General features: G+C 42.1%; 1 protein-coding gene across 1 annotated transcript in view; it reads left to right on the top strand.

Annotated features, from left to right (window-relative positions):
- EXOC2 (exocyst complex component 2) overlaps positions 1-25,097 on the top strand; it is a gene marked incomplete at both ends in the record, with an annotated part of 142,375 nt that extends 117,278 nt beyond the window's left edge. The window contains 5 exons of the mRNA XM_084228084.1: positions 5,515-5,570; positions 7,804-7,926; positions 20,567-20,628; positions 22,701-22,760; positions 25,004-25,097. Coding sequence (XP_084084210.1) covers positions 5,515-5,570; positions 7,804-7,926; positions 20,567-20,628; positions 22,701-22,760; positions 25,004-25,097 — 395 coding nt within the window. The remainder of the gene's footprint in view (positions 1-5,514; positions 5,571-7,803; positions 7,927-20,566; positions 20,629-22,700; positions 22,761-25,003) is intronic.
- Between the last annotated feature and the right edge of the window lie 375 nt (positions 25,098-25,472).

The raw sequence follows: 25,472 nt of genomic DNA, 5'->3' as shown, positions 1-25,472 counted from the left end.
TGCCTTCTTTTATACCCTTATTTTAGGAACAGCACCTGAAAATATGTACACTAATGGATAAAATAGCTCCAACTCCTCAAGCGTCAGCTCTTGTAGGAGGGCTGACGTCTGCCCCACTCACTCTGCACACCTCCTGACAGTGCCCAGCATGTCAGGGGACACAACAAATATTTGATGTGTGAGGAAGTAGACATCTATCACTTTCATACAGCTCTCTTCGCAAAACAAATGTTTTGACCTCTACTTTTTACAACGTGATTGATTGTCAAAAAGGAGGACTGATTATCTAAGGCCATGGCATGCATGTATAAGTAGGCCAAACCTGGACCCCAAAGCTTTGGACCTTGCTTTGTGTTCTTTCTGTCAGTTCCATGATCTCAAGAGTCATCATCAGCTATTAATGCAAATTAATATCAGAATGAGAATAAAATATAGTGGGAAGCAAAAGAGCACATATCACCAAAATTAACTACAAAACGGTCCCTTGGCCACATTCACGGATCCTACAGAAATAATAACCAAAGTCAAGCCCTGGCCTCATCGTCACGTCCCCCAACCTCATCATGGGGTCCCCTTTAACCCCATCTGCACTTGGCTCTCCTTCCCCCACCAGAACTCAGCCACCTTGATAACAAAAAGCAGGCCCAGGTCTTCTCTAGCAGCTTCCAGATCCTTCTCAGGCAGCATTTTTCTTGGCATTCTTCCCACCACCCTCTTGCTGTCCATGTTGTGCCCCTTCTATCAAGGAAGAGACCGCAGAGCTCAGCTCAGCCCGCAGTGAGATCAGCGGGGAGACCTGCCTTGACACTGCCTGAAACCACAGCTCTTCTCTCTGAACCCTGAGTGTGTGAATTCCAGCTTTGTTGGTGTGAGTCCCATGTCCATCCCTTTGCCCAGAAAAGAGCAAGCCAGCCACTCTGGCCACCACAATGAGGATTGCTATCAGACGCCAGTGTGTTTAGTTGGGGCCTGGTGACATGGGTGCCCCGAGGCACCAGCAAGGGACATCCGGTACCTGCCACCCTACAGGCTTCTAGTGGTGTGGATTTTTGAAAGCACTGAACAACTCCTGCAGCTGGATTAGGAACAACATTTTGAAACAGAAAACTCAATGGGTATTGAATCAGAGGGTTTATCTGAGTTTAGTGATTGAGAATCACACCTGCAAGACTGAGCGTGAACCCCTGCACTGACATAGGGCAGAGGGTGGGCAGGAGAGGGCAGGGTGTGATGCTGGCTTGTTCTCAAACTTAGGCTAATCACTGGCTGACAAGTGGGGTGAAGAGAGAAAGAAATTGAAATTCTTAACTAGGAAGACCACAAGATCTTATCTGTTTCGTGTTTATGAACCCTCAGACCTCAGTCCCCAGTCACAGAGGCCAGCTGTATCCAAGCCCTGGGCCCTGACTTTCTCTGCCCAAATACTCTTCTTCTACAGCTTTTCAAGAACTTCACGACAGAGACCGAGATAGTCAGCGTTTCACAAATTAGTTGAAATGAGAGTATAAAGACTTTTTGGCAATAATCAAACCCTTCCACAGAGCTCCCTACCCTTTGTTTTTTACAACTTAGACACATGCTTGAATAGCAGTAATTAGAGTAGAATCGAACAACTAAGCACTCTGGAGCCTTGGGCACATCTGGGGTCTGTACATGTTCTTCTTGAAGGGCCTGACACATATTCCCTCTGATAGGAGCCCAGCAGCATCCTTCACAGAGTAAAGTCTCAGTAAATTCATATTAGATGAATGAATGAGGACATTTAGCCACTCCCTTAGAACTAAGGATAATACAACCCAATAGGCAATAAAAAATCCTAACGCCGGGGGTAGTTTTTTGGAGAGAGGCGACTACTCATTTATACTGAAAGCTTATGCTGCTGGTGAGTTCGAGCTCCAGCTGGTGCATGCCTTTGGGGGTTATGATGACACCTCGCTGAGCTCCACCCCGAGCTCCTGTATGTTTCTCAGATGCATGTGAGTGAAGGCCTCCTCTCTGAACCCTACCTGACCTGACATGTGGTTTGACTAGGAGTGCTATTTCTGTTCATCCCTGGGACCACACATTTTTCCCTTCTCCTTTTCCAACATCACCACATACCCCTTGAAGCAATCACTTGTATTGGGGGCAGAGGGGGAGGGACAGTGATTTCATTTGTCTTTTCTATTCATAAAAATAAAATCTCTCAAAAAAGAGAAAAAATTGCACCAGGTTCTGACTTGTCCGAGCTTAAGGCTCTGTGCTCCTGCTGATATATTTTCCTCATGAGCACTGTGGTTGCCCTAAAACAGGAAGCTTCTTTTTCTCACATTTTCTATCAACAGAAATATATTTCCAGTGGGTGAAAGTGTCCTGCGCTTTTATTCTTACTCTCTGCAGCACTGTCTTTGGAAGGGTGCCGAGGGGTGCGATGCCTAGCCGGCACGAGCTGTGTCATGTTAGGCTCCTTAGTCTGATGGGCCCTTGCGAGGAAGTACCTTTCCTATCCAGGAGTTCACAGCACATGTTCACTGAGAGTGTGATACAGTCCTGCTTCATGCTAAGTTTAATTTTCTGCTTTTAATCAGCACTCTGGCCCTGCTTGTCTCTTTAACCCTGAAGAACCGAAGAAGGTCAAAGCTGTCCTCACACTTTCAGGCATCATACCGGGACGCTGCCAGACCCAGGCTGCTGACACGTGTCTCCGGGCACCATCACAGCACCCTGGTTTCTCAACAGGCTGTTAAGTTTCTCATTCTAAGAGCATCTGTGGCCCAACATTGCACTTGCATTTTTAGTAGCTGGACTTGTGTCAGGTGTGTATGTGTGGGCGAGCTGGCCTTCCACAGGGCTGCATTTTAAAGGCTCTTAACCCCAAGAGTGAAATGGACTTTTCATCCAGAATGCCCTTCCCTTCACTCTGCACTCACACAGGACAACTGTCCAGGCAGCAGTGAGTGAGATGAGGCTTGTCCACCCAGGGCCGGGGGCCGGAGTCACAACCTGCTCATACTGTGGTCAGACTTTCCTCCTCCAGGGAGAGAGATGGTCTGGCCCAAATCCCAAGTTGGCTTATTTCACTGTCACTTATAACAGTCTCCTGATACACTCTCCTGACTCCCAGGCTGGACTTGTCCTCCTCTCAGGAAGACTCAACCCATTTCTGTTTTGTTTGGTTTTTTTGTTTGTTTGTTTTAAATATTGGTTTATTTATTGTGTAGAAGAACTGGGGTGTAGGCCAGAGGTGTGGGGGTTGAGAGTATTCACCAGAGACAGTGGGAAGCTGAATAAGCAGATCCACTGAAATACACTGCTGAGGGGAGCAGCAGGCAAATCAGGAGAGGTCTGCTGATCCATGTGGATCACCTACCTGGCTGGGGATTGAACTCGTGCTGCAGTGGCTGCGGATAACTTCATAGTGCTGAGACTTAACACCTTGCTCCACCAGGGAGGCCCCCTAACATTTGTCTTTTAAAAAGTATCTAAATATAAACAGAAACAAAATGCTTGGACCAAAAAGACACAGATATTGAAGGGGGGAAAAAATGATTACTTTCAAAAGGCAGAGCTCAAGGTGCAGGGGTGATAGCACTGAGACTTACCCTCTAGTCCACCAGGGAGGCCCCTCAACCCATTTGTGGATTACATCAAATGACTCTTCAGTTGACTCTCTCCGTTATTCCTTCAACAAAATACAGTGAAAAACACCAGTACCTTCATACCCCGAAGAGCTATAAATAAAATCTACTTCTCCAGAGAAAGATCTATCTGTGTTTGTACCTACTTAGATATCAGCATACGTGACAGAATCAGATGCTAGTTAGAGGTTCAGAATCTGCAAAATGCCTATTCAGATAGTTGGTGATAGTTCTTGGCCTTTATCTCAACACCTAAATAATCAGCAACTGGGATGACAGTATGGGGAACTCTTCTCCTGAGCATCATCACTGTTCATATTCATGGTTTCATTACTGTAGTATTTCTCTCTGTTCTCTAGAGAAGGGATCCTGGGGTGCGCGGTTAATCCTAAATGGCATTTGCAGGTATGTGTGGGCTCCGAGTGAATAATGGGGCTGGGATGACTCTTTGGGAGGTAAAATAAAGCAGGGCTCTGTTTTTACATTTACTTTTGCAAAATCATACAAAATTGGGCCTCCCTGGTGGCGCAAGGGGTTAAGACGCAACCTGTGATGCTATCCACAGCCCCTGCAGCACAAGTTCGATGCCCTGGCTGGGGAGCTACCCACATGGCACAGCAGACCTCTCTTGGCTCACCCACTGCTCCCCTCAGCAGTGTATTTCAGTCAATCTGCCTGTTCTGTTCCCCACTGTCTCTGGTGAATTCTCTCGCCCTCTGCACCTCTGGCCTGTACCCCAGCTCTTGTATGCATAAATAAATAAATCTTTACAAAAATAATAGTAATAATAATAATCCTTGCTAAATAATGTTAATGAAAGCTGTTAGGAGCCCCAAGTGCCGGAGGCACTCCCGGATATTTTGCCCTTGACTTCCACGACAGCCACACAAGAATGGTGCTGTAGCTCTGAAACTCATTGATTGAAGAGAAACGGGACCTCCCTGGTGGTGCAAGGGGTTCTATGAAGCAACCCGCAGCTACTACAGCACAAGTTCGATCCCTGGCCAGGAAGATGACCCAAATGGCACAGCAGACCTCTCCTGTCTCACCCTCTGCTCTCCTCAACAGTGTATTCCAGTGGATCTGCCTGTTCTGCTCCCTACTCTGTCTCTGGTGAATCCTCTCACCCCCTGCACCTCTGGCCTACACCCCAGCTCTTGTATGGATAAATAAATCTTAAAAAAAATAAATAAATAAGGAAGAGAAATGTGGGCTCCTGGTCTTCTTGCCAAAATCACAACTTGTAAGTAATGTAATTGGAGTTTGAACCAAGATTACCTGAGACCCCACCCTGTGTGCCTGCCTGAGTAATGAACTCATGCTTACTCATCAAACTTCCCTGAAATGTTTGGTCTACTCCAATCTTTGACTTGGATTCCAGAATCAGATTGAGTGTGGTTTTGTTGATTTCTCCCAGAAGTCATTCTTTAAGACCCAAGTAGTCATTCCTCACAATTCTTCCTATGCAAATAAGATGTTCAGAATGTTCTGTAAGCTTCATTAAATATCCTTCTGTTCTCTGGTTTTCTGTCTATTAATGTCAGTGTGTCTATGTGTTTTCAAAGACTATGTATGTTAAATATATACTATGTATGTACATATACAATGTAACTGAAGGACATTTTGAAATTTCAGTTTTGAAGCTGATCAGCCAATACAGCCTTCCACAGTGATGGAAATGGAAAAAATGATAAAACTCCTAAATTAACCTTTTTTTAACCTGTCCAAAAAATAGTCCTTTCACCATTTGGTCCTCAAAAGGAAACAGACAGTGTTGGTGTTACTTTCTGTTTCTCCTTTGCAAACTCCTGGCAGTCATGGAGAACAGAGTCATACCGGCAGGGGAGACAGGCAGCTCGTTACTAAATGCCTTTTCCCTCCCCCATTTTGATTTCAGGTGTTAGAAACTATTTAAAAGAAGCACTGGTGAATATAATTGCTGTACATGCGGAGGTAAGCTATCATTAGATGTTCCTAAGAGAGATGGGTAACTGGAAAAAAGAAAAAGGCAAATCTGATGCCTTTTATTTGTGGTGGTCTTTTTCCCCCTTGAGAACGCATCCTGGGTATACATAAAACACAACTCAGCTTTCATGCATGTGCACTGTTAGTGATAAGAGTCTTCTGAAATCGTGTCTCATTTTTCCCCTAGTTAGAACTAAATGCTTTAACACTTGAAAATTAAATAGAAGAGAGATTGAGAGATTGTTTTGCCCTGGGACTGACAGGCATGTTGAACCCTATATCTTGGAAAATCCACTAACCTCCTTCCAGCTTACTATACAAAGAAGCCCTGGCGTCTTACTTAGCCATCCACCATGCCTGGGGCTCCAGAAAAGTCAGTGCTTATTAGAAAGACAGGCTCAAAGGGCAGGTGTGTGGTTTCCTCTGGGGTCTGACTTAGGCACTTGGAGATGGTGGTTCACACAAAGACAAGCCTGCCCGAAACTTCACAGTAACAAGCTTCGTGAACAGGCTTCTGAGCAGGACGCTTCTAGGGAACATCGAAAGAAGAGACCACAGCTGCCCCCATCATTACCACTATGACTACCTTCTCTGTAATTTTGTGAGTCATTACTCACATCTCCACCAGGGTGCTAGGGCTCACAACTAATGAGCGACCAGATGAAAGGGGACCAAGCAAAGAGGTTACCTTTAGATCGCTTCTGCGGCTGCTTGAGGCCCTATTGCAGCCATGGCCTTCTGATACAGGTATAGCCAGGTTTATAACCCCCTCCCTCCCAAATTGAAAGGCTTTTGAGGTAAATGGGAAAGGGAAAAAAAAAATGTGAATGATTAAGGCTAAAATGAAAGCGGGACGAAGGAGAACATTCCCTTGTCCCTGGATTTGGCTCCGAGTATGAAGCAACTCAAGCAGAAGGAGAAATAGAACAGATGATCATTTTCATTTCTTCCTAAAGAAAAGCATCTAAGTTCCTCTATAAAAATAAAGATTTGATATGATTGAATGCAGGCAGGGGTTTATCACCTACATTTTTTTATAACCAGTAAATAATATTGTCAGTCATAATTTTTGATCAAAGATATAAAAATGCTTTCTTGTTTGGTCCGTTTCCAGTAAAATTAGAGTATAAAATCAAGTGTCAACCAGTGATAACATTTCTGTGGGAGGTGTGCTGGGGTAGTCAGAGGAACTGAATATACAGCATGTTGGAAAGTGGGGGGACCCCACCCTGATCAGTGTCCATGAGCAATAACCACAAGATGATTTGCATTGGATTTACTGGTTCCCACATGATCTTGATGAAAATTTCCTTGAACCACTCAGGTTATATTTGGGGTTGACCCAAAGGTTTCAAGGTTTTGAATCAATCAAAATAAGGAAAAGCTAAAAAGTAAATATGACTTTCATTTACAAAGCAAATAGTCAAATCACCAGATTTTCAAATGTAATGGCTTGTTTGAAAAATATCAAAATTCAAAATGTGAAAATTATGTTTTCTGTCAAATGGAAGGAAATACATATTTAATTTAGCTAATGGTAAACTGTTTTCTCATTCAGTCTAGAATAACGTAGCCAGTGTGTGTGTTGGGGCAGGGGGGATGTTTTGTTCTAAAGAGAGTCTGATCCAGTGTGTTTTTTTAAATTATAAAAAAAATACTTTTATAGTATTTTAAAAATAATTTTTATTGAAGTGACGTATTATAACATGATATGAGTTCTAGGTGTGCCTCAATTTTAATCAGTAGATATCTACCACATTAAATTTATATATTACAGTTGATCCCTTTTACCCAATTTACCCACCTCCAGCCCCTCTTCCCTTCTAATAACCACTTCATTTGGCCTTATAGTCTAAAAGTTTATTTTTGCCTTATTTAGATCATTCATTGTATGTTTTTGATACTGCAATTTCATCTTTATAAATTATAGTTCTTCTTGTGAATGGTGCAAGAAGTCGTCTTTCAGCCTAGTTTTACCCGGCCAATATCAGCAGTCCCTGTCAGGGTCATATCAGCCAGCATCTTTCAAAGAGGGTTATTTTGTGTCATGGATCAGTTAATACACTTAAGTAGAAATCTGTTTTTACCTTTCATAATTCTGATCCTTTAAAATTTTGACTTAGAAGACCTGGGAGTCATTTTATTTTGTGAGTCCCTTTGTTTTTAACAAATTCAGTTTCCCAGAATACATCATTTCATCTTCTTTTCCACCTTCCATCAGGTATTCACTATTTCCAAAGAGCTGGTGCCTCGGGTCCTGTCGAAGGTGGTGGAAGCAGTTTCTGAAGAGCTGAGTCGGCTGATGCAGTGTGTCTCGTCCTTCAGCAAAAATGGAGCGTTACAGGTACCTAATCTCTCAGTGCCACATTGGCCTTCTGTTTTTACTTAAAACATATAAGATTGAGATCTGCGTCCCCTGTTCCATGAGCTGTGCTCATGGTGCCCTGTCCACAAGTCCCAGAGTTCCTCTGTGTTAGGGTAGAGCAAAACCTCGGCAACTCTTATGACATTAGCTGAATGCAGTGTCCTTCTAAAATCCTTTGATATTTTTTTCTTTTCAATTTTTGCCTTCACCACCTTCAATCTCACAGGAAATGTTTAGCAACTTATTCTGAATGTTTTTCCAAAGCATTTGATGCAGTTTGCGTAGAAGTGACAGTCAACTGTCTCTTTGCATGCATATTCCATTGGCTTATGTTTGTAGTTGTTTAAATTACATAATTATAATACCAAATGTAACTTCTATAATCCAGATGATCCTTAGGATGCATCTAGTCAGTGGCTCCTGTGAGCTCTCAGTGATATGGGGCCTTATGAGTGTGTTTTGTTGTTGTTGTTGTTGTTGTTGTTATTGTTGTTTTAAGAACTGGCAGTTTTGCTTCCCATAATGCTGAGAAAGCCCCTCATAGGGTAAGTCCCTGCAGATAACAACTGTGTTTTTGAATAATGAGTGCACATTTTAAATCTAAAAAACCTAGATTCCCAGTGAATGACCAGTGGCCATTAGCTGGTGATTCTGGAAGAAATGGCTTTGGATGAATTCTTCTCTTTCTGCCAATTTTAGCCTGAAGGCAGACCTGGAATACGTGCCATCTTTCTGTCTTGAAGAATAGGCTTCAGGACAATCACAGCTATAGCAAAGAGGGGGAGGTATTTCCAGAGAAGGGAGAACCTCAAATCTCTAGTTGGCCCCTGAGCTACATATGCATGGTCAAACTCCATTCCTGCCAACCCAGTTAAAGCTACAAGAACTGAAGTAAGATTTGAAATGCTGCCCAAGGACTAAGTGTTTTCAGTTTGAACCCAAATAATTACTTGCCAAAACCAAGAAAAGATCAACAACTGTTTGAGGATATAGTACAGAGCTCCCGTGTCTCCACAATGTAGCATTCACATCCCAGATTTAATTGGAGGGCACAAACCAGACTGGAAGAAGAACTCAGTCTCAATATATAAGACCATCCACTGAGACTACCTTTGAGATGACCCAGTTGTTGGAATTGGGAGGTAAGGATTTTAAAGCAGCTGTGTTTAGAGATGTAAAGGAGACTATGATCTCAATGAATAAATAGATAAGAAATCTCTGCAAAAAATAGAAACCCTAAAATAAGGAACTAAATGGAAATTTGGGAGTGAAAAAATACAGCAGATGAGTTTTTAAAAATCAGCTCCATGGAGGGCCTCCCTTACGGCACAGGGGTTAAAGACACAGCACTATTAAGCTGCTGCCAGCCACTGCAACGTGAGTTCAATCCCCAGCCAGGGATCCACATGATGCAGCAGCCCTCTCCTGTCATGCCTGCTGCTCCCCTCAGCAATGTATTTTAGTATATCTACCTGTTCTGCTCTCCACTGTGTCTCTGGTGAGTCCTCTCAACCCCTATACCTCTGGCCTACACCCCAGCTCTTGTATGCATAAATAAAAAAATTTTTTTTAAAAATTGACTCTATGGAAATAATAGTAGACTCATGGGAACAAAAGAAAAAGTAACTAAATTTGTAGATCAAATTTTCCAATATGAAGGATGAGAAAGAATGATTGATGAAAAAAGAAAAACAAACTGATATGCAATTTGATTTCCAGAAGGGTCAGGATGGCCAATCAGCACAAGGAATGATGGCCAGGTAACATCATTAGTTATCAGAGGAATGAAAATTAATACTACAGATACCTTGTACCCAGATGAAGAAAATTAAAGACTGAAAACACCAAATATGACCAGACCATAGAAAAAAAGAGAACTCTCATTCATTGCTGGAGTGTTAACTAGTACATAACTACTCTGGGAAAAGTTTTCACAGTTTCTTTTCTAAACTAACCCATGGCCCAACCATTCCAAGCCCCTATAGGTATTTAACCAAGAGAACTTGAAAACGTCTGTCCATGAGGGAAAAATATATAAGAATACTCGGAGCAGTTTCATTCATAATAGCTGAAAACTGGTAGCAGCCCAGGTGTTCAATAATGGAATAAACCAACCGTGGTATGTTCACATAACCAACTACTAACCAGCAATAAAGAGAACTAACGACCTTGACCACCTGGAGGGTCTTAGGCACATTCAGCTAAGTAAAGGAAGCCACATGCCAAAGAGCACAAATACTGTGTGGGTTTGATTTACATGAATTTCTAGAACCACTAGGACTCATCTAGGTGGAAAATAAATCCCAGAACAGTGCTTTTCCTCTGGGGAAGAGCCCAAGGGTGAGCACCTGATCGGACTTTCCATTGTGCCAGTATCAGTCAGAGCCCAGCCAATGGTGCACTTTAAGATTTTACATATGAAAATTTTAACTGAAAAACTAAAAAATTGAAACAGTCCTCCCGAGTTAGTGATGCATGGTGAAGTGTATCAAACCAATATGGTGGGTTGATAGATGGGAAGAGATGAGAGAAGGCTGATAAATGGGAGTGGTAGGGTCTGTGGTTTATAGATGTTCATTGTAACATTTTCTCAAATATTTGATCATTTTCATACAAAAATGGGGGTGGGGAAAAGAAAGGAGAGCACACATTTGTTTGGCAAGTTGGTTAGGGGAAAATCTGTTACAAAATCTTTGGCTATATTTCTAGCTGTCACCAGTTTTCTCTAAAATTTTGATCTGTCAGACCTTTAATATTCTAAAGTTGAAAGGTTGTGATGACTATAATAGTTCTGGTGCAGGGAGTTAGATTGTTTAAGTATGAATTAAAGGAAGAAGATTAATTAAAAGGAAGTTGCAGTAGTTACAGTGGGCATAGTTAGTCTTAGAATTGTAACAAAAATCTACCTTTTCTACAGCAACCCATTTACCTGTTGTCTCAATTCCTCTCAAAGCCAGTTCTTGTTCAGAAAGATAGCTGAGCACCAAGACAGCTCCAGCTTCTGATATCCTGATACTCCTAGGAACTGGGCAGGCATTTCTATTTTCAAAAAGCTCCAATGAGTCTAAACCCCCCACTGTGCCCTCTCCCTTTGAGAATGACTGGGTAGACTTCCTTCTTTTGAGCAGATAAGTCTGAGAGGGACTGCAGGTTAAATCTTTTTTTTTTGTTTGTTTGTTTTGTTTTGTTTTGTTTTTTTGTTTTTTTTTAAATAATAAATTTTATTTTTATATTCCCCATACAATTGCAGACCCCCCATTCTGACCCCAATCCTCCCCTCCCACCCCCGCCCCCCTAAAAGTGTCTCTGGTTCATAGTTTTTTGTTGATTTTGATTTTCACTTTCTTATAGTTATTCATTTTCCTGGTCCCTTATTTAAGTTTTCTAGATTCCTGCTATGAGTGAGACCATCCGGTATTTTTCTTTTTCTTTTTGGCTTATTTCGCTGAGCATGATCCCTTCCAGCGCCATCCATGTTGCTGCAAAATGCATGTGTTTATCTTTTTTGAATGCTGAGTAATATTCCATGGTATATATGTACCACATCTTCTTGATCCAGTCATCTATTTTTGGGCATTTGGGTTGTTTCCAAAGCTTAGCTATTGTAAACAGTGCAGCTATAAACATAGGGGTGCAGGTGTTCTTTGGAATTGATGTTTCTGTGTCCTCTGGGTAAATACCTAGGAGTGGAATTGCTGGCTCCTATGGAAGCTCTATGTTTAGTAGGTCCAGAAATCTCCACACAGCTCTCCACAGTGGTTGGACCAGTTTGCACTCCCACCAACAGTGCAGAAGAGTTCCTTTTTCTCCACACTCTCGCCAACATTTGTTGTTGCTAGTTTTTTTAATATGTGCCATTCTCACTGGTGTAAGATGGTATCTCATGGTAGTTTTGATTTGCATTTCCCTGATGACAAGTGATGTTGAACATTTTTTCATATGCCTGTTGGCCATTTGCATTTCCTCTTCAGAGAAGTTTCTTTTTAGCTCTTCTGCCCATTTTTTGACTGGATTCTTTTCTTTGTTGTTGTTGAGTCTCATCAGCTCTTTGCAGATTTTTGTGATCAGTCCTTTATCATTAGTGTTGGGTGCAAAAATGTTCTCCCAGTTGGTGGGGTTTCTCTTTGTTTTTGTTATTGTCTCTTTTGCTGTGCAGAAGCTCTTTAATTTGATGTAGTCCCAGCTGTTTATCTTTGCCTTCACTATCACTGCTTTGGGTGATGTGTCTGTAAAGATGTCTTTGATGTGCAAATCACGTAGTGTTTCGCTTATATTTCCTTCTATATATTTTATGGTTTCAGGTCTTATGTCTAGTTCTTTAATCCATTTTGAGTTGATTTTTGTGTATGGTGTGAGGTAGTGGTCAAGCGTCATTCTTTTGCATGTAGCGACCCAGTTTTCCCAGCACCATTTATTGAACAAACTTTCTTTGCTCCAATGCATAGTCTTTGCTCCTTTGTCAAAGATTAGTTGACCATAAATCTGTGGGTTTATTTCTGGATTTTCTATTTGATTCCATTGGTCTGTGTGTCTGTTCTTGTTCCAATACCATGCAGTTTTGATGATTATGGCTTTGTAGTATAGTTTGAAGTCTGGGAGTGTGATGCCTCCATTCCCTTCTTTTTTTTTTCAGGAGAGCTTTGGCTATTTGGGGTTTTTTGTGATTCCATATGAATTTCATCAATAATTGTTCTATTTCTTTGAAGAATGACATTGAAATTTTGATTGGAATAGCATTGAATCTGTATATTGCTTTTGGAAGGATGGCCATTTTAATAATGTTTATTCTTCCAATCCATGAGCAGGGGATGTCTTTCCATTTCTTTGTGTCTTCTTCTATTTCTTTTAACAGTGTTTTATAGTTTTCTTTGTATAGGTCCTTTACCTCTTTTGTTAGATTTATTCCCAAATATTTGATTTTTTTTGTTTCAATAAAAAAAGGGATGGTTTTTTTGATTTCTTCTTCTTCAGATTTATTGTTTGTGTATAGGAAGGCTACTGACTTTTGCGTGTTGATTTTGTATCCTGCCACTTTACTGAACTGATTGATGAGTAGAATTAGTTTTTCTGTGGACTTTTTGGGGTTCTCTATGTATATTATCATATCGTCTGCAAATAGTGATAGTTTGACTTCTTCTTTTCCTATTTGGATTCCTTGGATGTGTTTCTCTTGTCTTATTGCCCTGGCTAGGACTTCCAGTATTATATTGAAAAGCAGTGGTGAGAGTGGACATCCTTGTCTTGTTCCAGATCTTAATGGAATTGCTTTCAGCTTTTCACCATTGAGAATGATACTGGCTGTTGGCTTGTCATAGATGGCCTTTATGATGTTGAGGTATGTTCCTTGTATCCCAAGAATTTCAAGGGCTTTTATCATGAATGGGTGTTGCACTTTGTCAAAAGCTTTCTCAGCATCTATTGATATTATCATATGGTTTTTATATTTCTTTTTGTTGATGTGTTGGATAACGCTGATTGATTTTCGGATGTTAAACCATCCTTGTGTCCCTGGAATGAATCCTACTTGGTCGTGGTGAATTATCTTATGGATACATTGTTGGATTCTGATAGCTAAAATTTTATTGAGGATTTTTGCATCAGTGTTCATTAGGGAGATTGGCCTGTAGTTTTCCTTTTTTGTGTTGTTCTTGTTCGGTGTTGGTATTAGTGTAATGTTGGCTTCATAGAACGTGTTTGGTATTGTCCCTTCCTTCTCAATTTTTTGGAAGAGTTTGTGAAGGATAGGCACTAATTCGTCTCTGAATGTTTGGTAGAATTCATTTGTAAATCCATCAGGTCCTGGGCTTTTGTTTTTGGGGAGGTTTTTGATTACCATTTCAATTTCGCTGCTTGTAATTGGTCTGTTTAGGTGTTCTATTTCTTCTTTATCTAGCTTTGAGTGATTGTAGAGTTGTAGGAATTTGTCCATCTCCTCTAGATTGTTAAACTTGTTTCCATATAACTGTTCATAGTAGTTACTGATTATTCTTTTGATTTCTGCTGTGTCCGTTGTGATTTCTCCTCTTTCATTTGTGATCCTGTTTATTTGTGCTTTCTCCCTTTTTTCCTTTGTGAGCCTGGCTAGGGGTTTGTCTATTTTATTGATTTTTTTCAAAGAACCAGCTCTTGGTTTCATTGATCTTTTGGATTGTTTTTTTTTTGTTTCAATTTCATTTATTTCTGCTTTGGTTTTTATTATTTCTTTTCTTCTACTGGTTTTGGGGTTTTTTTGTTGTTCTTTTTCTAGATCTTTGAGCTTCGAGATTAGGTTGTTTCTTTGAGTTCTTTCTTGTTTCTTGATGTGAGCTTCTATTGCTATATATTTTCCTCTTATTACTGCTTTTGCTGCATCCCATACATTTAGGATATTGGTGTCCTCCTTGTCATTCAATTCAAAGAATTTTTTAATTTCTTCTTTGATCTCCTCATTAGTCCAGTGGTCTTCCAGTAGTGTGGTTTTTAATCTCCATGAGGTAGGAAAGTTCCTTGCCTTCTTTTTATGGTTTATTTCTAGTTTGATGCCTTCATGGTCAGAAAAGATGGTTGATATGATTTCAATCTTGGTGTATCTGTTGATGTTTGTCTTGTGCCCCAGTATGTGATCGATCCTGGAGAATGATCCGTGTGCACTTGAGAAAAATGTGTACTCCGTTTTTTTGGGGTTTAGTGTTCTATAGATGTCTGTTAAGCCCAATTGCTCTAGGTCCTTATTTAGAGCTTTGGTTTCTTTACTTATTTTTTCTCTTGTTGATCTATCCATTGTTGATAGTGGTGTGTTGAAGTCTCCCACTACGTATGTGTTTTCTCTGATGTCTGTTTTCAGAGAGGACAACAGTTGTCTGATATATTTTGGTGCTCCTTCGTTTGGTGAGTATATGTTAATGAGTGTTATTTCTTCTTGAAGTATTGTCCCCTTGATCATAATGTAGTGACCACTGGGGTCTCTTTTTATCTTTCTGAGTTTGAAATCTGTTTTATCTGATATAAGTATAGCTGTTCCTGCTTTCTTTTTTGGTCCATTTGCTTGTAGGATTGTTTTCCATCCTTTAACTTTGAGCCTATTTTTATCTTTTGTAGCTAAATGTGTTTCCTGGAGACAGCAAAAGGTTGGGTTTTGTTTCTTAATCCAGGCTGCAACTCTGTGTCTTTTTATTGAAGAGTTTAGTCCATTTACATTTAGAGTTAATATTGATATGTTAGCATCTGTATTTGCCATTGTGTTTGTCTTTCCTTTGATTTTATTTATTTATTCTTTTAATAACTTTTTTTTTGGGGTGGGGCCTTCTTTCATTGTTATTCGTCCCTCTGAGGTTCTGGCTTTAGGACTCCTTGTAGTATTTTTTGGAGTGGGGGTTTAGTTGTAATGAAATTCCGGAGTTTCTGTTTGTCTGGGAAGGTCCATATTCTTTCTTCAAAGAGGAAGGAGAGCTTTGCGGGATAGAGTATTCTTGGTTGGCATCTGTTTTCTTGGAGTCTGTTGACTATGTCCCTCCACTCTCTCCTTGCCCGTAATGTTTCTTCGGAGAAGTCTGATGTCAGCCTGATTGGCTTTCCTTTGAATGTTATCTGTTTCTTCCCTCTTGCCAGCTTCATTATTTTTTCCTTGTCCTGGATTCTTGGGAGCTTTACTATTATGTGTCTTGCTGTATTTTTCCTTTCGTCGTGGAAGTTTGGTGTTCTTCTTGCTTCTTGTATATCAATTTTCAGCTCCTTCTTCACATTTGGGAAGTTCTCTTCAATTATCTCTTTGAATATTTTCTCTGTTCCTACATCTCTCTCCTCTCCTTCTGGTATTCCTATAACTCTTATATTTCCTTTCCTCATGGAGTCAGATAGTTCCCGAAGTCTTTCTTCGTTCTTTTTCCTTTGTACTTCTCTTTCCTTTTCTGATTTGGTTCTTTTTATTTCTGTGTCTTCAAGAGTACTTATTCGTTCTTCCATTTCATCTATTCTGCTTTCATTGCTTTTCCCAGAATTCTTTAGTTCTTCCATTAATTCTTTGATCTCCTGCATTTCTTTTACTTCCCTCTTTAGGGACTCAATTTCATTCTTCTGACCATTGTTTTCCCTCTTTAGGGACTCAATTTCATTCTTCTGATCGTTGATTATTTTTCCCTTATCATTGTTTTCCTTTATGACTTCTGTCAGTTTTTTAATCACGGCAATTTTAAATTCTCTTTCTGGAAGGCTCAGAAGTTCTTCCAAGTTACTGTCGTTGCAATCTGGGGGCTGGTTTTCTTTTTGTGGTGTGCTTTTTCCCTGTGGAGTTGCTAGGTTGCGTGTGGTTCTTCTCCTCCCTACTGTCTGTTTTCTAATTTGCCGTATGCATTGGGACACTGTGTAGTTGGGACTGGCCGGCATCTTAGGTGAGCTTCTCTGCTCTCCTCTGGTTCCTCCAGGAGTCATCTGTCAGTTTCAAGCAGTCTTTACTGGAGAAAGGTCCCTGTTCTAAAATGCCGATGTGGGGACACACTCCCCTGTGCGCCTGGTCTGCCCCGGCGGTGGGTTCCTGCTCCCCCTCTGGGCTTGGACTGCAGGCCAGAGGGGGTCTGGCGTGGGCGAACTTCCCCCGCTCACCTCTGGCTCCTGAGGAAGCCTTCTGCAGGTAGTCTTTACTGAAGAAATGTCCCTGTTCTAAGATGGTGATGTGGGACACACTCCCTGCGCGTCCGGTCTCAGGCACATTCTTCTGCGCGCCTGGTCTGCCCCGGCTGTGGGTGCTCGCTCCCCCTGTGGGCTCAGACTACTGGTCGGAAGGGGCCCGGCGTGGGCTAACTCCCCAGCTGGCCACTGGCTCCTCCAGGAGCCTCTGCTGGTTTCAATTCGCTAGGCGGCGCCAGAGATCTCTCCTAGAGCCCTTGGGGAGCTGATTTTCCACCCCGTGGGACAGGGACCAGAGCGGGAATGGTAGGGTAAACCTCAACGGCTTTGGGGTGCTGTGTCTGCCTTGTGCCCCACCGTCGTGGGGAACCCACGCCCCTAATTTCGTGCCCCAGGTCTCAGTTCCAAAGCCCTCAGTTCCAGGACGCGGGCTGTAGCCCAGTTCAGTGGCACGGGAATGGCGCCTTTTGAATCCCGCTCCTGTGCCTGGGCGCCTGGTTCCTGCTCGCTCAGTGAGGGCCTCCGCGTGTCTCCCCACAAGCCTAGGTCGCAGGCGGGGGACCTGGGCAGCTGCGATCTGGATCCGCGTTTACTTTTCAACCGCACTGCTTTTCTGCGCAATCCCGATCCGCGTCTGCTTTTCCAGCGCGCCGCTTTTCCGCGCAAGCTTACCGGGGCTGCCCAGGGCTGTGTGCTGGTCCTGGCCTCCTCCTGGGGGGGGGGGGCTTTCTTTAATGGCGCCTGGAGCTCACCTCCGCGGGGGATCCTGCAGGGTTCTCCACAGCTCCCGTTCACGGGGTGTGGTGGCTGCAATAGTTCCTTTCCACTCACAGTCCCGCTTGCTGAGTAGTTTGTTCTTGTTGGTCGTTTTAGTTTGTTGTTTTCCTCCTCTCTGCCGGTCGGAGAGTGCCACCTCTGTGGGCAGGGGAGGGGAGCAGGGTTCTGCGCTTTCCTCCCTTCTGGTCTCTTTTATGGCCACTTTCTTCTTCAGGCAGTTTGCTGGCGTCACCCGTTTATCTTCCGTGTCCCGGTTCTCACTGGGACCTGCTGCTTTTCCTCCCTATTAACTTTTTCTAATGGGAGATCTTACTCGCAGCGGCTCCTCGCCACCATGTTGCTCCGCCCCCCCTCTTGCAGGTTAAATCTTTTATGGCCATTTACATAAAGGGTCACGCATCAGTATTAGTCTTCAAAACCTTCCCGAGAGCCATTTCAGAGGGGGGCTGGAGGGATCACTTGGTGATTTTTGCTACTGTCATAGCATGACATTTTGTAGAGTACAATTCTATGTATTATATCAACAACCCCAGCTTTTATAATTGACCTAATTCACAGACTAATTAAGACACACCTATCCCTTCATTTGAATAAAGTTTTTACATGAAGATTAGTTTTACAGTAACTTAATCCTTCACCTAGAATATTCCACTAAAAGTTCGACCTTATTTTTCCTCTTTTTCCTTGTAGGTCTCTTTTCATATGTACTTGGATATAAACGATAGAGACAAATTGTCACACATTTGCTTTCTAGTTATAATCTGGTTTTCGGGCTTCCTAAGCACTGAAAAATGAAACCAAACAACTGCTTTCCACATAGAAAAAGTTTCAGTGATTATACTGTATTGTACATAAATCAGTGTTGATCTAGATTGGTGACAGAATTTCTGACTATCTCTAATTTAAAGAACTGGCCATGCCTTTTTTCTCTGTTTTACATTGTACGTGCTCCTGGAGGTAAAGGGCTGTTTCTTTTACAGTCGCCCAAGGCTCACACACTCTGGGTACCCGGGTGGGAAGTGAAGCATGGGTGATGTGAGCATCCTCAGCAGAGTGTGTAGTTACACCTTTTCCAGCTTCCAAAGAAGTGTATGCTTCTGGTTAGCTGTTTTTTTAATAAATTTTACAGAGATATCATCCATTCCCATATATTGTGTCTATAAGATAAACATAGATATCATCCATTCCCATATATTGTGTCTATAAGATAAACAGTATACAACTTGTGATTTTTTTTTTACTGTGCTCACATTGTTATAGTTATCATTAGAATCAATTTTAACACTCAGCCCAGTAGCAGAGCCTCTCCATTTTCCTCCCAGCGTCCCTCTCCAGCCACAGACAAGCCCTAGTCTGCTTTCTCTCTGATTTGCAATCGCTGTGATTTGCCTATTCGAAAAAAATTCATGTAAATGGAATTATATAAATATTGCTTTTTTTTTTTTTTACATCAGTCTTTCCCTTAGCATGTTATTCGCATGTTTCATCCATGGTGTAGTATAAACGAATATTCCATTCTTTTTTGCGTGCTGAATAACATAGTGTGTGTGTGTGTGTGTGTGTGTGTGTGTGTGTGTAGTCTTGTATTGCTTAAAGACATTTGGTCAGTGGTGGTGCTGCATATATGCCATTGGTTCCAGTAGTCTGCACCATGCAGCCTGGATGTGGTGTAGGCAATACCATCTAGGCTTGTGTAATTACTCTGTGACATTCACTCAGAGATGAAATCACCGAACAACACATATCTCAGAACACGTCCCCGTCCTGAAGCCACGTGTGACTACACCACATTTGGTCTACTCATCCTTTGATGGACATTTGGGTTGTTTCTGCTTCTGGCTAATGGGAAGAATACTTCTGTGGACTTGCAGATCCAGGTGTTTTTGTGGGCATGTGTCACTTCTCCCAGGTTCACACGTAGGAATAGGGGACTTGCTCGGTCTTATGGTTACTATATGTTTAACCTTCCATGAAGCTCCAGACTGCTCCCAAAGCGGTTGTGCTTGCCTGTCAGTACAGCATGAAGAGCCCGCGTTCTCTGCATCCTAACACATCCTTGCTGCTGTCTGTCTGCTGGTCACAGCCCTCTCATTCCGGGCAGTCTTTTCACTTTCTTCGTGGAGTACCTTGCAGCCCAGAACTTTTTCATTTTTGATGCAGTCACATTTATCTGCTTGCCTTTTGTTGCTTGTACGTTGGGTGTCATTTCTAAGGAGGCTTGCCTAGCACCACGTCACAAAGGTTTACTTTTGTTTTCTTCTGTTTTACAGCTTTATCACTTACATGTCAGCGTGATCTATCTTGAGTTCCTTTTTGTGTTAAGGAAGGGGGAGGAGGCCAACTTCAGTCTTTTGCATATGGTTATCCAATTGTCCCAGCCCCATTTGTTGAAGAGACCATTATCTCCCCCATTGACTGGTCTCAGCACCTTTATCAAAAATCAATTGATTATAAATATAAGGGTTGATTTCTCGACACTCAGTCCTGTTGTACTGATCTCTACATCTGTCCACACTGCCGGCACCACACTGTCTTGGTTTGTCATTTCGTAGTTAGGTGTTGAGTAGTTAAGACACAGTTTCTCCAACTGTGTTCTTCTTTGTTCCAGAATGGTCTGTCTGTTCTGGGTTCTTTGTATTTCCATATGAACTTGGGGGTCAACTTGTTAATTTCGTAAAAAACAAAAAAAAAAGCGAGGAAGCCAGCTGTGATTTTAGTAGGCATTGCACTGGCTCCTCCGAGCTTTAGGTTAACTTTTGAGACAGCAGTCAGTGTACCTGGAAGGACACAGGGGTAAGGAAGTGAGCCCACCCACTTCCTCAGGTCTGTGGGGAAGGAGGGAGAACCCCTCAGGGGCCGTGCTTCAGACTTTCCTTCCTCTCACAAGCAGACTAAAAGAAAAATTACTGGTTAGATAGTAAATGCAGATTGCTAGAAAATCCTCGTACAGTTTGTACCTTTTACAGCAAGATAGCTGGCTCCCTACCTTCACACTAAGTCAATTTCACTCTAAGTTAATTTTCAATTAAAGGAAATTCTGTCATAGTCCATTTCTTTGAACTGTTTGAGGTCTGTTCACAGCAACCAGTCACCGGGGTGGTGGGTGGGGTAACTCTAGGCCTGCTGTGTTCTCTCACCTTGGCCCCATAGAGAGCAGCCTGGGAGTCATCCCCTCGCCGGTGTGTGTCTCTGACAGTGAACGCAGCTCCCTGTGGTCACTTTGTCCTTCTGTCCTCTGCAGGCGAGGCTGGAGATCTGTGCTCTGCGGGACACCGTGGCTGTTCACCTGACGCCTGACAGCAAGTGAGACACCACCCAGCCCTGTGCTAAGTGCTTCTCTGAAAACAGCTTGTCTGACTGGTGTGCAAAGGCCTTTGTGAAAGTGCCTGGCTGGCCGAGGGGATGCTCCCAGTTTTGTGACGTGGTCAGGTTTATCTTTGGTTGATCCGCTTTTTAGCTGAAAATCATAAACCGATCATAAACCAAGAACTTCAAAGACAGCTTCTTTGTAGCATGATATAAAGGGAAAAAGGGCTTCCTATTGTTTCATGGTTTTCATTCACTCAGACAAGCCTTGGCCTCATCCGTGATGTGGCAGAGTATGATTACCTGCTGCCTTTTTTTTTTTTTTTTTTAAAGACAAGTATAAGAGTTAAGTCTGACGGATTCATAACAGCCTCTGAAGGATAGTTTGTATTGTGAATAACAGCATCAGAGGAAGCTTTGTGGTTTCTCTGCAAAATTTTGTAGTGGAAATTTGATGATAATTTTTAGTTGTTTTGAATGAAAGTCAGGATTTCCTATCACTGTTAGTAGGTGAACTAAAACAATCCTGACTACTTGCCTGTAGAGAATTGTTTACCCCCTTGGCAGAATTACTGAGGAAGTAAGTGAGAACACTTGAGAAACGTCCCTGAGAAACCCCGGGCTCTACACATCAAATATCTGAGGCACTTTGCGTGTTACACATGGTCATGTCCTGCGACTGGTGACCTGATTTTTGCCATCATCCTCACAGCCATATTTGCAAAGGAAAAGACTTTTTAAATTGTTTCCTGACTTATGGAGGTAGCACTATCCTGGCTGTGCAGAATTGTGTCCTCATGACTCCTGTTGTTTAACTGCACCCTTTTCCAGTCATTTTCCTGCTGTGTTAAGTGACAGATGACAGAAAGCCTGCCTGTATGTGAAGTTTATGCTTGCACTTCTGTGCACGTGCCTAGGCATTTATCCCACTCCCTGAACCCCTCAGTCCAGGTTCAGCATCGATGAAAGGAATGTAATCATACTTTCAGCCAGAGTTTTCAGGGAACTAGATGAGAAAATGTGTCACGTCGCCTCTACACTGTTGGCGCACGACAAGTAATCTTGAATCAGCGGCATCTTTAGCATTATTGTTATAATGTGAAAATAAAGAATAATCGTATCCCATTTCTTCTGGTTAATTGAGAAGAGGCTTACCAAAAATAAAGTAACGGTGGAGATGATAGCAGAGACTACACATCAGGAAAGAGGGAAGTTGATTACCTGTTGGGAAGGAGCTAAATTTGCCCACTGCTAAAACCCACCCACACCCAGCACCTGGCCCGTTTCTGGAACAGTGGATTTTTCCCAGCCACAAAAGATTGAAAAAAGAAGCTAAGAAGTTCTTCAGTGAACAATCCAACTCGCTACCAAATAACCTTCCATAAAACACTTCATTTGAGTCCGTAACTTCTGGCACTTTCTACTTTACAGAGTCAAACATTCCAAGTTGGTGTTTTCTTTTTTCACTTCACTCCTTTTCCCTTTTTTAAGAAATGAAATGATGCTAAAATTTTTAAAATATATACATACTTCTTTCTATTTTCTCACAAGTTTTATTTGTACGAATAGCTGATACCCATAATGCCCTTAGTTAGTCTAAGATATTGCCTATAAATCAGGCCCTGGACCTGTCAGTTCTATAATATTCAGAAGATCACCCCCATTTCTACTTAGTTTCCTTTCTTTGCACCAGTCAGTTTATCTCCCATTCAGTTTTGTTTTGCACAGACATCTTTTTAGGCTCAGCTTGTCCTCGTTGAAGTCTGATCCTCCGTGGGTAGCGCCTCCTAAAACTCAGCTTCTCCTCAGCCTGGCAGGTTGTTTCATTTCCTAGTTGAGCTTGTCTGACCCCACTCCTACAAAGCCTCCATCTGGTAACTGCACCCTTACTTTTACTTTTACTTTTTCTATTGTTTTTCACTTTTACTTTTTCTCCTATTTCTTCATGCTCCACTGGCTTGTGTCAGTGTCTTTAGATGGAAGATAAACTTAAGAGTTCTCAATGATGCTCCTCCTTCCCCTTGGAAATAGGAAATGTTTCAACTCCACTGTTGCTGTTTATGTTCCAGGTCCAGTTTTAAACAGGCTCTGGAAGCTCTGCCCCAGCTGTCCAGCGGAGCAGATAAAAAGTAAGTCCAGGAATCTCTAGACCAGCAGAATGAAGCATTGTTACCTAAAAGTACTCCTTTTTCAAATAATGGCTAGGGTTTAAGGAAAAGCAGCAAACCTAGCCCTTACACACCATGTTGGTGGCACCTGGCTCATCTCTTAAGGGACAGGACAAGGTAAAACCTTTCCTTCGGTTCTTTTCTTATTTTAGGTGATTAGTACAGAAAACATCATCAGAAAGCTTCTTTTGACTCAATTAACTATAGTCTTATCTTAAATTTTTAAGAAGGTAACACTTAGAGAAATGTAGAAAGGAGGGCAGCATGGTAAACACAGGACTCAGTGATTTGTGTCCCTGTGCGTAGCTCAGCCATGTATATTTTGTGCTCCATATAACAAAGTGTGAAGAAAGTGTAACATGATACAGTTTTGTGTGTGTGTCACTAATCTAACACTATATTAGGGACCTCTGCCTGAGTTTACACTTTGCTATTCATATAACAGGAAATTCTGACCTGAGCCAAAATCTAGGCCAGGCAAAATTCATAAATGCCCAGCCTGCCCTCAACAGAGGCAGAGGAAATGTTGATCTCTGCTCCTTCACCAGCCGTAACTCAAGGCCGCCCACCTGTGTGTCTGGCTGATTGGTCCAGAGATGGGTATATATGGTGCCTTTGCTCATGGAGAGACCCAGTACTGGGCTCTGTGCTCCAGCCCAGGTGAAGTCTGTGGAAACTCCAGGGCAGAAAGGGACACACTGGCTCAGCTTCTGGGAGGAAATGTTAGTTGGAGATTGACACTTGAACCAGAAGAATGGGTTGCCGACCAGTTCTTTCACTGGTATATTCCTACATGGGCAAGTGGGTGCTTGTCCAAACATCACCCACACCTATAGCCCTGTCTTCCATTTTCCTACCTCCTCTATCTGAAGTGGTTCCAAATCCTGTTCTCTTATTAAAAGGTGATAAAAGATTAAAACCATCACTATTATTTTTAACATGGAATATGACTCAAAGTTGTGCTTTTGGGGAAAGTCAAGAACAAAAGTCACCCTGATATAGTCCCAGGTGGGACTATATTTTAGGTCCACTACCTTCTGGCCCTAAAATGGTATGTAGATGTATCAGTCCAATTAAGGAAGCAAACTGAGTTTTCAAGTAGAATGATATACCTAGTGGAGTTAGAACTAACCCTGATTCTTCTGGTGTTTAATCCATCACTTTAGTTCACTACTTTGCAGTAGCTAGAACAGTACAAACCCAGGGAAACTGTGTTGACCCAACTTGGGAGGGCCTCACCTGTGTACTTAAGAGCGCAGGACATGACCCCAAAGCAGACAGGGGAAGAGCAACAATGACAGACTTTATTTGCACAGGGAGAGAGAGAGCGTGCATTTACAGGCTGGCCCATGGCCAGATGCCATTTGTCCTACCCTAGATATCATCCACTGAGCAGAGCTCAGGGTCCAAGCCAAAACCACACTGGCAAGCTGGTGGCTTCTCCACAGACACCCCTCCTCACTAGAAGTTTAACCGATGAACCCTCAGTTGTATAACTGCCAAAGCACCAATCATTTTAGTTGCCAAAAGCCTAGCTCCCGCTCTGTTTTCCATCAACTCCACACAGGACATCAAGGGGTGGAGTCTGGAAAGCTCCGCCTTCTACCATTGGGTTGACCTTGAGCACTACCCACTGCCTCCGGAGGTCACTCCCCTCTGCTGCTCTTATACTCTTCAAAGTTTGTTAGAGACAGAGATGCAAAATAAGAGCAACAGAAAATACACCAATAGTCACCCATGGGTGGGGGTCAGGAGTGAGATGATTACATAAGGGCCACACAAGAAAATGTGAGGGTGATGGGACTATTCAGTATCCCCACTATGGGGGATGCATTTTTCAGTATTCATAGAACTGTATACCCAAAGCACATTTTAGTGTCTGTAAATTTTTTTAAAATAAAAGAAACAGTGCAGGCCCAAACATTTATTTGTTTTAGGGAGGAATATAATTATTCTAGGGGAAGGGAACAGGAGGAAACTGTGACATAGTAATACTAATGTATATAAATATATTCCTTTTGATAAGTGTCTTTGATTGACTTATTTCTGATATTGAGTTCAAAATACTTTGATGAATATTTTTTTCAGAAAGCAGAAGCAGAGACTGGGAGTCACCCCCTTCTTCACCTCCCCCTTAGCATGTTTTCTTGTTGCTAGGCAACCTTCCCTCTGTCAGGAAGTAAAATCATCTCTCCTCCCTGCAGGTTACTGGAAGAACTGCTGAACAAGTTCAAGAGCAGCATGCACTTACAGCTCACCTGCTTCCAGGCTACTTCTTCAACTCTGATGAAAACATAAATACCAAACACGGGTAGTCCAGAAAGATGCCAAGTGATAAATTTGTCCACTTACTCAAGTGCCCTAAAGGTATTTGCTATATAAAGCATTAGGTTTGTAATTTCTTTCTTGGTCTTTTTTTTTTTTTTAACCCTGACTGAGTAGCCAAGAAAGATGGTGTAAGCTTCATTTTGCATTGAAGTATTTGAAATGTCCAAGCGTGTTTGTCTTGCTGTTTTTATTACACTGAGTCCTAGAAAATATCTTTTCAGAAAAAGCACACACACTCACACACATACTTTTTTTCCCCTTGGTTAACTGTTGCCCAGTGTTTTGAGATGGCATGTGATGTAGACTAAGCATTTTCCAGCGTTGCATTTTCTAGAATTTTGGTAG

This window comes from Talpa europaea, assembly GCF_964194135.1.
Source record: "Talpa europaea genome assembly, chromosome: 2".
Lineage (NCBI taxonomy): Eukaryota > Metazoa > Chordata > Mammalia > Eulipotyphla > Talpidae > Talpa > Talpa europaea.
The sequence above is the reverse complement of the archived record's forward strand: the minus strand, read 5'-3'. Positions and strand labels throughout refer to the sequence as shown.